This window comes from Anas platyrhynchos, chromosome 8, assembly GCF_047663525.1.
Source record: "Anas platyrhynchos isolate ZD024472 breed Pekin duck chromosome 8, IASCAAS_PekinDuck_T2T, whole genome shotgun sequence".
Classification (NCBI taxonomy): Eukaryota; Metazoa; Chordata; class Aves; order Anseriformes; family Anatidae; genus Anas; species Anas platyrhynchos.
The window spans coordinates 13,451,186-13,463,514 of NC_092594.1; the positions used below are offsets into that span (position 1 = coordinate 13,451,186).

The following is a 12,329-nucleotide window of genomic DNA, read 5'->3' on the forward strand; positions in this document are numbered from 1 at the left end:
GATGCCCCTAAAAATGTATCTCTACCTTTCTTGGCTTGCTGTTAGTTTAATGCTCTGTCTGCCACTTCTAGCTCCAGGGTACAGCAGATCCACCTCCACACAGCTTCCCTGGAAAGTAACAGCAACTGTACCAGAGGAGGCAGCAATGTCATTAGAAACTTCATTATGTATCTAGACTACAGGTTTTGTATTAGGGGTTAATAAGAAGTGTTATTCGTATTCCAGGAAATTGTCAGGATCGCTAAGTATTGTACTGATGACCTGTGTTACATTGAACTCACTCTTTCCATGTTTCCAATAAAAACATAGAGGAGATTGTTCCAGAACCAGTGTCAAATGCAGTTAAAAATAAATCCCCTCATAATTTAAGTCTGTAATGTATATAGTAAATATATCACCCCAAATTACATGTATTGTAGTTATCCTTAGGGAAAATTTTAACCCTGAAATTTCCCCTGGATATTATGTGATATCATGATATTCAGTTAAGATTCCTAAACGTTAAAATTATCTGTTTTATGCTGTTTTTATTGCAATACCAACACAGCTCTGTTTCATTCAAGCACAGTATTTGTAAATAACTAATTATAGACTTGTTTCTTCCCCTTGAACCAGTAACATTTGGCACCATGCAGAGCAGCCCCTTTTCAGCTACCAGACAGTTTAGGGGAAGTGGTGGACTTGATCTCAGAACAGTAGGGTGCTGCTGACAAGCTCTTGGACCACTTCACCTCCTGCTCTCGAAATGGCAATCAGAGGAGCCAGAGGGCAACTTCAGGAGACTATTTTTCTCTAGTAGCTGTAACATCTGCCTCCTTGGCAGCCTCCTCTGGCAGTTGTGTTGGAAGCTCTGGAGTAGCCCCTGGCCCTGTGGTGTATTTACATTGCTAAGAGGTTATCCTGAGCTCTGCAGGATCCTGTTACCTGATTTTCTTTTGTTCTGTCATTTTCCCCCTCCAATTCTTTGGCCGCTTAACCCTTTACGAACAATGTTTGAAGTGAAAGTTAAGTGTGCAGAATGAGATGAAAAGCATTATTATTATTTTTTTCAGCTGATAAATTCCTTTTTGACTAGACACTCAGCTTTTCTGATCTGTTTAGCAGGGTTTATTTTACTTCAGACTATGCAATTTCAGCATCACTGAGCTTTTGAAGGTGCAGCTCTCCACATTTGTATCATCCTCTCTGCATCAGATTTCTTGTATTTTATTGTATTTTACTCTGTTCTTCTGAGAAACGGATTTTTGACCAGTGCTTTGTTTCAGTGGAATGTTGTTAGCATAAAGACAACCTAAAAGTAGTCAGCATGGGCATATCAATATTTATTGGAATACTGGAGAAAAAAAATCCATTGGTGATGAGAAACTCCTGGCAAGAACTGACGTGACAATATGTATTTCACCGATACAGTAAGAGAACTTCAACTTCAACAAGTAAATCACTGCACATTCTAAAAGTTGCATGGATTTAAATCCAAGGCAGCTGCAGAACATCTGTAATACAAACAGTCAGACTTTACAGATTGTCTGTTTACAAACACAGAACAACTATAATAAACCAGCCAAAGCCAAAACCTTTGAATTTTAGTCTGCTTTTACTGATATGTCCTGTAATCGATAAGGCAGTCAGAAGTAAATGTCTGGTTACAAAGTAGTTAACAATTAACATGAGGGTGTTTTTCTTTTTTTTTTTTTTTTTTTTTTTTTTTTTTGTTCGCAAACTTTGGGCAATCTAGTGGGATTCTTGGAACCACAGATATGGGCAAACACATGTTAGTTCATTAGCAATTGTTTCTATTAAACTGTATGAAAAATTCTACTTTTCTCTTACATCCCTGTTTTAATTATTTCATCCTGTATGTAGATAATGGTGCTGTGAATATGGTTAGCAACATTTTTTGAGCTTTTCTCTTTAATATTCAGTGAGATTCACTGTAGCATTTCCATAAGAAAAAAAAAAAAAGAAAATACAGAATGCGAACACTTGAAATATGTTTTGGTTTTGTTTTAAAAAGGGAAGGAATGACTGCACTCATCATTATACCCACTATACATGTGGGTATAAGTATGTCCCAGCCACTGTCAATTGCCACCTGCATCTTACTTTGAGTTAATTTAGTTTGTTTGAGGGAGAATGTTGTTATTTAAATAGTGCTGCCATGCCTGCTGTGTAGGATGACTATGGGAGGTGTATTTGGTTTGCTTTTGGTCATTATGACAGTGCATGTGTTCTGTGGTACAGGGCAGGCATCTAGGGGTTGCAGACATTAGGCTTTGCTGTGTTTGTACCCTATGCGTGGACAGAATATTATAGCTGATTAATACAGGCGATTAAAATAACGTTTTGTACTAATGCAGATGTAATAACTAAAGTCTTTGGTATACAATGTATGAATGTTTGGAAAAAATTAAGAGAATGCACCTTTTCAAGTTCACATGAAACAGAAAAAGCTACAACTCACATAATTTACAATAGATTTAAATAAACTACAGTTAGGATTATGAAGATTTACAGACATTTAATCAAGTAAATGATTTTAATTTGTGAAGACCCTTGTGTGTCCCTGAACTATGTTCCACTAACTTGAAGACATGCTACAGTAAACACATATATTTGGCTTCTTCATTCTGGCTATATCTTATATAAAGATGAAACCAAAGAACAATAAATTAGCATCATAATTGTCTACAGTGGAAACTATCATATACAATATAAATAAACTATTCAAAAGCCAGCAATCTTCATGAAAAAAAATCAAAGGATTAGGATTTTATACAGTTTCTACAAGTGATTGTACAGCCGATAATCTCAAAAATTAAAGTCAAACGGAAATCCCCCCCCATTGATTTTAGTGTCTCACGACATACAGTAATTAAGTACTGGTAAAATAATTACCAATTTGAAAGCAATATTAAGGAAATCACTGCTTTGCAATTTTGTCACAGTTTTTTCCCACAGGACCTAAAGAATGTAAACACTATGTTTTTGTTAATGTTAGAGATTAATACTTTATTTTAAATGTATGTTGATCCACACCTGCACAGTTACCTTTAAGGATAATGAAATAAGGCAAGACTCATAACTGTGGCACTACATGTTAATACTGATATCTTCATTTGGACAGAGAGAGAATTGTTTGTTCTTCTCTAATATTTGTTCTGCAGCAGACTTTGGCCTACATAGACATAGCAGTATCACTCTTCTTTCTTTGCGTAAAAGATGTGTATTACCTAACTTCAAAAAAAAAAAAAAAGTTTCATTAGATACTGGACGTTTGAGTTGCTATCTTAATTACTGGCCATTTTTAAAGACCATTTTTAATGAGCTCTGTGGTATCATCAGCTCAGACAATTTACTTGTCTATTCTTGCATTGCTAAATGCATTTTACTTCTTGTCTTTCTTTTTTTTTTTTTTTTTTAACATCAATATTCATTGTCTTAGAAAGGACTTTTTGTCAAAAAAGCTGTAATTGGTGGTGCTTAAAATATCTTTGTTTCCTTTATTTGAAAATGGCCACGAATATATAGCAGATCCATATTTTAGCCACTGCACTAGTAAAGTGTATAGCTGATTTGGCTAGTTTTTTTGGCATGTTTATCTTTGATATTTAGTTGCTAGCCAATGACAGTAGTAGAAGAGGGATACTGCCTGATTTAACAACATGAACACGTGACAAAACAAACTTCAGAACATAGTAAGAATGCCAAGCTCACGTGATAACACTCTTCATATTAGCTATTTGCACGCCTGAGAGACAGTCAAAACTGGCCTCTTAGCATGTGGTGGCCATACTACATTGCATGTGGCCTGTGCCAGCTCTCTCTTACAGGTTGTTGAATGGATGCCACATCGTTTATCACAGAAGAAGTAAGTGTTGGGTCCTTGGAAGGATGGTAGAAGATGCTATGGATGCAGCTTTGCATCTATTATAACTGTTTTAGAAGTCCTGCTATACGATGAAGGAATTTAGTGCACTCAAATTCCCCACTACCTTAGCTTGATAATACAGATCAGTTTTTTTTTTTTTTTTTCCTAAATTTCTTCATATTGGCAATCAGCAGAGATAAATATACAAGAATCATTCTGTCCTTTTTCATGTTGACATTGGTGACAGTATCCACTTGTTAAGTTCGCTTCACTCCAGTCTAAAGTCCCGTAGAGATTCCTTTGGGGATGTGTAGCATATGATTCACAGTTTGCAATACAAATACCCTGATACATCACTTATTTACTATTAGTATTTGATTATTATACCATTTTTCAAAGTCTTAAAACCACGTTTTAATTAGTGTTGCTCGGAGCAGTTCAGAGTATATCTTTTTCCTTGAAAGCAGAAGCTCTAATGGGTATAATTTATGCTCTTTTTGCATGCAGCATCTCAATGAGAAGGTTATTACAAGGAACATCCCCGTTCAGGTGTTTGTAGTAGAGGTATTCTTCAGCCTGCATACTGATGGCCCGGATTTCTGGTAGTCGCAGGAGAAGCTGCCCAAATTTGTCAGTTTGCTGTGGGTAATTACACATTGTGTAGTCCAGCAGAGCAGCATTCACTTGTTCCTGAACACCTTCCACAAGCTGGAAGTTCTCTAGGTTTTTGACATCTGAATGATAAGTAGAAAAAACAAAAACAAAAAACAATTGAGTTGCATTTTAATTCTTGTTTACTAAGGCAGTGTTTCACTAAATGGATGTATTTTTTTTTTCCTCCTGACAAAAGCATACTTTAGAAGCTGCTGAATATTCAGTGAACCCTTTTGCCAACTTTCCTGGGAAAATGATCACAAAAGAGCTTTAGCGGAATGTCTTGTTGAAATTCTGCATATACCTCAAATCAATTAGACACCAATGGAGTCTGAGCAAGGTCAGCTCTTTTCATATCTTACAAAAAGAAAGGTTGAGGATTCCTAAAGTAGAAGACCATAATATATTGCTAGCAAATGAGTCCCAAGAGGAAGCCCTATCTTTAACCTAGTATGTTACACAATTCATATAATTCTGTATTAATTTTTCTGACCCAAGGTGAAATCTGTGTCCAGGGTATGATGTAGTTAATTCTAATAAAAAGTGACAGGGTTCTTGTTTCTGTTTGACATTTTCTAAATGATTCTGAAAGCCTTTGACTTGTCTAGCCTATGTTAATGAACCATCTGGTACACTCCAGTGACTGCCAAAATAATCTTCCCTACTAGAAACTCTCTAAAATATATATTTCACTGACTAATGATCTTTATGAAATGAAATCATTGTCCTTTGGGTGGAATACCAGATAAGAATGGTGCCCTTTAACCTGACTATGCTTTCTGAAATCCAACATGCTAATTTTCTTTGATATTGGACAACAGGGGCACTTAGATCAGTAGGCAGGCAGGGTTTGCTCATTCTGCCTCTGTTTGATTACCTTCTTCCTATACAGGAAGTTCAAGCGCTGGGAATGGCACTCAGAGATAAATGCCAATATATTAACTCCTTACTACTTGATTCCCTTCATAAAACTAATTCTGATGGCATCTTTTGACATGTCTGAAGAATACAGGAATTATTCCAAAGCTTGCAAATTAGACTGTTGCTATAATGCAGAAAGGGTGAAGTGATCAAAGTGCTCTTGCTGGGAGAATTTGTTCTTGCTGATGTTTGATCATCTATACCATCAGCAGAGTACTCTAATACAGTTTCTCATAAGGCTAAAGAGCAGCAACACTGAGCACAAGTACTCTGCTAATTCACTTTGAATAAAGACAAACCTGCCGCTTTATGGATGTTTGAGCAAGGGAGATGGGGAATTGGGCAGAATTTGGTTCATTGTAAATCCCAGCCTTTAACTGGAGGGGAAATGAGTGTTTTCCTTTGTAAAACAGGAACATGCACTGGTCCCCAATCCAACAGCGGCCCGGGAGGCTATGTAAATTGGGTCTAACTGCACCTTTTCCTAGAAGTGCTTTAAATAGACCAGTGTTGGTTCCTGCAAGTAACTGTGTGCTGGAATATGAGGGACGTAGTTGAAGGAGGCAAACACTTTCCTCAGGACATGAGAACATGAGGGATGCCAAGGATCCCAGTGGCAGGGCAGGGTAGCATGCACAGCCTCCAGGCTTTGAGCAGGAGCCTCTGCAGCATGCTGTGCTGGCCGCGGGCTGCCCTTCAGGGTTGCTCTCGTATGGGCTGGGGTGAGCGTTTCCTGCCGTGATCATTAATGTCTGCCTCTTTCCTGTCCCACTTTCATTGTGGAAATGAAGCAAGTGCCTCTCCGGATTTGTGCTGCTTGCTTGGGAACCAGGACATGACCTCCGCCTGAATTTTGCTTGCTGGCCTTAAGGAACTTACTAGCAGTACTTAAATGATGATGACTGTCCAACAAGAATCAGCTGAAATTTTCAGTATCCAGAGTGAGGAGAACTGGAAATTTCAAAGCTGCCGTGCCAGATTCCTGAGCTACCCAAACTCATTTATCCAAAGGGCTCTCATCTCATGTATGGTAACAATAAATGCTGTAGTAAAGTGAATACAGGCAGGTTGAATACAAAGAGAGAAGTCTAAGGGTCTGTGCAGACCAGAGAGCACTATGCAAAGCTCCATAGACATGTCTCAAGCTCTTGGGATGTTTTTGAACTTTTTAAAGGAGAGGTTTGCCAAGCACATAATTGCAATATAAATTATGTAGTTATTTTTGAGAGAGAATCAAAAATGATGGCCGAACTCTAATACAGATGAATTGCAACAAAGGAAAAATCTAAGAGCACTGTGAATATTACGTTATTTCTGGTAGCTCTGAGCTTGGCAGGTACAGCAAGGAAAGCTGCACAGTTTTCTCTTCTGGCACTTTGTCCCTATCAGCTAGTGTTGGATAACATTAGTTATGTTTTTTTCCTATAGATGTTTTGTTGTGCTTTGGGTTTGTTTTTGTCCCTGACATTTATTAAATGAATTTGGCCATGGGTGCGTGGTTTAGTTTTCCAAGTGTTTCCTTTTCCGTAAGGATCCTTTGAATGCTAACGTGGAAGGTTGGTGAAACACCAGGTAATGCTGGGGTAACTCTGCTGGAGTCAGTGGCATACAATGAGTGTGAAATCTGCTACTGATGTACAACACAACAGCCTCCTGTGCCTTCATACAAATTTTCATTCCTGTCTGCTTTTTGGAATTGCTATGTCTCTCATCCATCTGTACGTCAGTTAGTAACAATTTTGAGTACACGTTTAAGCTAAATGTAAGAAATAATTTTCCAGGGTTTAGACACTTGTAAGTTAAATGAGTAGGAATAGGTCCCCCCCTCCCACCCACACACCCTTTAAATCCTAGCAGCTAGAAAAAGTGTTTTGTGTTGCTTACAGTAAGTATAGGTCTCTTATCTCTTCTACTTTATTCACTCAGGGACTAATTACCAACTTTTTACATGAAACAGCCTTACTGCGAGCTCACAGTGGGGCGCACATCTTTTTCTATCCTTATTGGAAAGTAAACCCTTAGGTCTTCTGGAATATATTATATGTTTTACAAGAAATAGCAATTGCTTTTCTGTCAAACAAAGAATTTTTTGTCCTCTATAGCTTACTTTTGACGATTAAGACAAAAACAGTATTATAGTGTGTCAGGATCTGCTCTGCACTCACAGTAAAGATCTGCAAGTATTCCCACAAATCCCGAAATTTTGATTGTTTTATACATCTGCCATAAAGCTGTGCTTTAAGCTGAAACTGCATATAACATTCAGCCTGAGGAGAACACTTTTGCATATTTTTTTCCCAAAAATGGGTCTGGTCTTTAGAGGGGGAAAATATTTAGGTTTCAGAGAGATTTTCTCCCTCTCATATTCCAAACATGAAATACTGAAAATTTGGTGGTGCATTAATCTGTAGAGAGATTCCCTTGGTCTGGGAATTTCGAAAAGCAAAATGAAAGAGAATGAGAGATTTAAATCTGAAAAATAGTAACTGCTTAGAAAAATAGTAACTGCAGCGTAAATATTTCCCAAAGAAAGCTGGTTATATTTTACTGCCCGCATCTTTTATCAGACACCCTTTCCATGTAAAGCGACGGACAGGTGCACACACAGATAGTTCAGCTTCCTCTGTGGATTTTGCACCTTTGCAAGTCCTGCTACTGCAAGGATGAAATCAGGTTATATTTTGGCTTCTCTGTGGGTAGAAGTTCCTCACTTCCGTAAGGCTGGAAAAATGGGTGTTCCAGGCAATAAGACTCGATATTAGCCCAAGGCCAAGTTTTATGTCCCTGAATGGGTGTGCAAGGCCCGTCTGCAAGGAATATGTGGGATTTTATTAAAAGCGAACAGCCCCCAATGCCTGGCAGCTCTTAGGAATGGCAGTCAAAGGGGCACGGGTAAAATAGGATGGCTTCTAAACTCAAGTGGTGGAGCGAGTGGTTTCAGGCTCATTCAGATTTTGTAGGTAGATTTTGCCATGCGATAAAGGAATCTTGGAAGGCAAGAATAGTTCTGGTTGGTAAACTGCCAGTCTCTGAAAATTGCCAGCAGTTCTCTTCCATGGGAACTAATGGGAACAAAAGCAGCCCGGTGTAGCACATCTGCCAGGGCTGTACGCCCTGCTGTACCTAAGCCTCCTTCCCAGGCAGAATGCTACAGAGATGGGAGATTTATGGGAAAGATGAGGTCGTTACTGCAAAATTCCCCTCAATGTTATAAGAGTGTGGTTGTACTGAATATTATGTACTTAAAAGGCACAGGAAACAAATTTTGATAGATGCACTTGTTAATCATGTGTAAGGCACTATCGTCAGCACTTCCCAAAACTTGAGAAACCTTTCCATTATAACAGCAGCAGTCACTTTTGTTTTAGTAAGATGCACAAGTCCATAATGAATATTTAGAAAACTTTTCTCATCTTCTGAAGGATTCTTTCTCTGGCACAGGTTAAGCTATAACAGTGTAACGACTGATCTCTGACTTTATTAGGGTCATAAAGTAATTTTCACCTTCAGTTGAACGTAACGTCAGATAATGGGCGCGTTGTTTTGAAAATATTGATTAAATTATTCTCTAGCAATGTATTTCATTCATGCACAAGTGTTGGGCAGAATGGTATGCGTTTCCAAAGCAAGAATAAGATGCTCCCGAGAGAAGCAGCTGTAATTCTCAGTCCGAATCCCATCCCATCCCCTCAGCATTCGGTCTTGGGGGACCTTTGCTTCAGAGCAACTGAGAACTCAACTACAACATATTTTTGTGGTGTTTTATAGTGGCAGGCTTCTTTCTAGTGTCTTTAAAATATTGAAGCACATTTTTCTATGCCAAAAAAAATTCTAAAATGACAGATTCTTACTGAGAATATCAGTTCCCGACCTCTATTAAGAACTGTGTTATTTACTTATGTTAACAGTTCTATAATTGCTTTTGCCACTGTTAGCCCTACAATGGAAAGGGAGCTAGGGGTTACAAAGCTGAATTCCTCTTCTTGTGCAACTGAGAAATTATTTTACTAAACTTCATTTTTTTTCTGTTCTTGCAGTCCCAGTGAAGACAAAGAGTGAAGCCTAATTTGACCTCTCAGATCTTTATTACTGGTGTAATTACTGAGTCATCACTTGGGAAAATAAAACAGCTCGACTTTCAACAGCTCAGCCTGAGAGTTTACTGACTTGAAAGTTAAACAAACAAACAAAATCTCCACCCGCTTCTTATCCTGGCACCACAGGAGCCAACATCCTTATACCTTTCAAATGAGGCAAATGTGACAGGGTGGTCACTGAAACACAATAAAGCAGGATCCTGCCAGGCCTCTTTTGGAAGGAAAGCTGCTCACAAGTCCTGAGCCAAAGTCCACAGCCCTGGCTGCACCTGTAAATGCAAAGTCCGGTGCTTCTCACTGAGACTTGTGAGGGAAAAGCAGGGCTGGGTACAGGAACAGCTTGGGCTGTGGAGAGCCAGTTGGGACCTGGTTAACGAGAGCTGTACATTGCCAGCGGGCGGTGAGGGAACCTGCCTGGGCTGACGTGGGTTTCAGGTTCCTGCTTCCAAGATTCTTTGTGCATTTGATCTGGTGACCATGTAAGGTAACCAGATCAGTCCCAGAAAAAAGGACTCGACCCAAATCTCTCTTTTCCAGGGACAAGTTCTGAAACAACTGTCCTGTGCAGCTGTGATTGTATTTCTATGCAGGTACCTGTCAATAAGCTGTAGCAGAAGTGATTTATGGAAGATCTCACAGATAAACTGATAAAGAACGTGAGTTAAAACTCATTTTTCCTAACTCCTCACCAAGTCCCAGGTCCGTAGCATATGCCTGGGCTAGAAATGTTTGTTTTCTAAATATTCTGTTGGAATAAGCACAGATAAGAAAAGTAGTATGGTAATTATCGAATTATCGCGGTATCAGCTGGCCTCAATATATACATGTTTAAATGCAGGCAGATCCACAGCCCTAGCATTAGTTTTTATCACACTGTTACCAGAAAAGAAGTATCGCATTTGATAAAAATAGAAAATTAAACTTATGATAAAAGAGTTAACAAAAAAAGAATAAACAGGAAATTTAACAAACCACGTGGTTTGCCTAGTTAATTTCTGAAACATCATTTTAATCTTCAATAACACATGAACAATACAGGATTGTTGGTGTTTTAAAGGAATTGGCTGCCAGTGTCTACAATTTGTAGGGTGTGAATAGTTTAAAATACCATAAATATTTATGAAGTTCCTGGGAATGGTGATACGGACATCATGCAAAATCCTTGAAGTTATGAACTGAGGCAGAAAGGGTGTTTGCAGCTTGCAATAATAGGCAGTGCTGTATAATGGTGAGGAGCAGCGAACAGTCTATTATTTGGATGAGAAGCAGCTAAATGTTCAGAAAAAAGGGAATGAAAAATTTAGAAATTCACTTCCTTCTAGAAAATATTTGCTTTGCTTTTGCTCAGACCTTTGCAACTTTTCTGAATTATTGGATTTATATTTATCTTTGCTCTCATGGGGGGTTTGGATGCTAGCTATCCTTTCCCTCTCCTTCTACTCAAGTACTGTTTAAAAGAGGAATAATGGACCAGGTTAATCTCAGAGGTATTTCTACTGCTGTCACTGGAACTGCACCAAGGAGTGACATAGTCCTAAACCAAGAAATATAAATATTTTCTGGAAAAATATCCTATATAAATTTCTACTGAGGTTAAAACACAGAAGTGCAGCTGCCACTGAAACCCTTTTGAGTAGCAGGCTGTATCCTTTTATAAAGCCCATCTGTCTCTGTAGAGTATAAAAAATGCATGATCATAAAAAGCAGTGCTCCTTAGGGGAAAAATCTCTCTGTACTAATCTTGTAGTCACTTTACAAAACAGTTTTTAATCCCAAATTTGCATTTGATTTTCAGTCAGGAACTTTTGTGGTTTTTGCAAAGTTTTCTTATTCCATTAGAATAAGATATGAGGTACAGTTTGTTCAGGTGGCAAGTCCAGACTATGAATAAACCAACGTTATCATATGAAAGAGAATTAAACAGGCAGATCCAAGTGGGGATATATTAAGCCAAATTTAAGCTCCAGTAGTTGAATTTAGCCTGTACTAGATGTCTGGTTTGCCTCAGGATATATTCAGCTTTCCAGCTAATCGACTGAGGAAAACTGCCTCAGGTATGATAAAATTTACAAGACAGCTCAGTCGAATAGTTCTTGTTATAAATACTAGCTTAAAGGCATTCTTCTGGTCTTTGGGATCAGGATTGTATTTGCATTTAATTATTATATTTCAAACTTTTTTGAACTTGGTTAAAAATATTAGACCAGCCAATTATATTGTTATAGTGGTTTATGGATAAGAGCAGAACTTCATACCACTTTTTTATTACTTGGTGAATTTTCTTTGCACTTTTCTTTCTGTTTACATCCAAAGTCCCACAGGAGCAAAGATTATTACAATGTACTGTCTTTAAAAGAAGGAAATACAGCTAAGCAAAAGTGTTTTAGTGATGTGCTGCTCAAAGGGGTGCGATACTGTACCATGACTGTCAGTGTAATCATCAAATAATTTAGAATTTTAAGTCCTCTGCCTTATTTTGAGACAAGGCTCAGTATGATACAGTCAGCCAATCATCATTTATGGATGTGTTGATTTTAAAAAATATGTTTTTTCTCTGTTTAGATATTTTTTTAAGACATGATTTCACTAGCTTTATTGCCAATATTTGCACTAGCCTGGAACTGAACATGTTTTTTTTCACTGAACTATGTTGCATTAGTGGAAGCAGATTCTAGTTTAGAAGGAACATGAAAAAGATGATCACTTATGCCCATGTAAGATGTGGGAAGTGGAAATTGCTGAAAGAACTGTTTTTAATATACTTTTGTTGAAACAATATAAAGCAAAGG

At 38.0% G+C, this 12,329-nt stretch overlaps 1 protein-coding gene and 1 long non-coding RNA gene across 5 annotated transcripts in view; one reads left to right on the plus strand and one right to left on the minus strand.

The window, feature by feature from the left end:
- Positions 1–12,329, plus strand: part of LOC110354076 (uncharacterized) — a 125,871-nt gene that overhangs the window by 59,315 nt on the left and 54,227 nt on the right. For all 3 annotated transcript variants that reach the window (XR_011811142.1, XR_011811143.1, XR_011811144.1), the window contains one exon: positions 10,131–10,196. This is a non-coding gene — a long non-coding RNA (uncharacterized lncRNA). The remainder of the gene's footprint in view (positions 1–10,130; positions 10,197–12,329) is intronic.
- NR5A2 (nuclear receptor subfamily 5 group A member 2) overlaps positions 3,384–12,329 on the minus strand; it is an 87,240-nt gene continuing 78,294 nt past the window's right edge. For both annotated transcript variants that reach the window (XM_027462711.3, XM_027462712.3), the window contains exon 8: positions 3,384–4,602. In XM_027462711.3, coding sequence (XP_027318512.1) covers positions 4,355–4,602 — 248 coding nt within the window. In that variant the 3' untranslated portion in view covers positions 3,384–4,354. The remainder of the gene's footprint in view (positions 4,603–12,329) is intronic.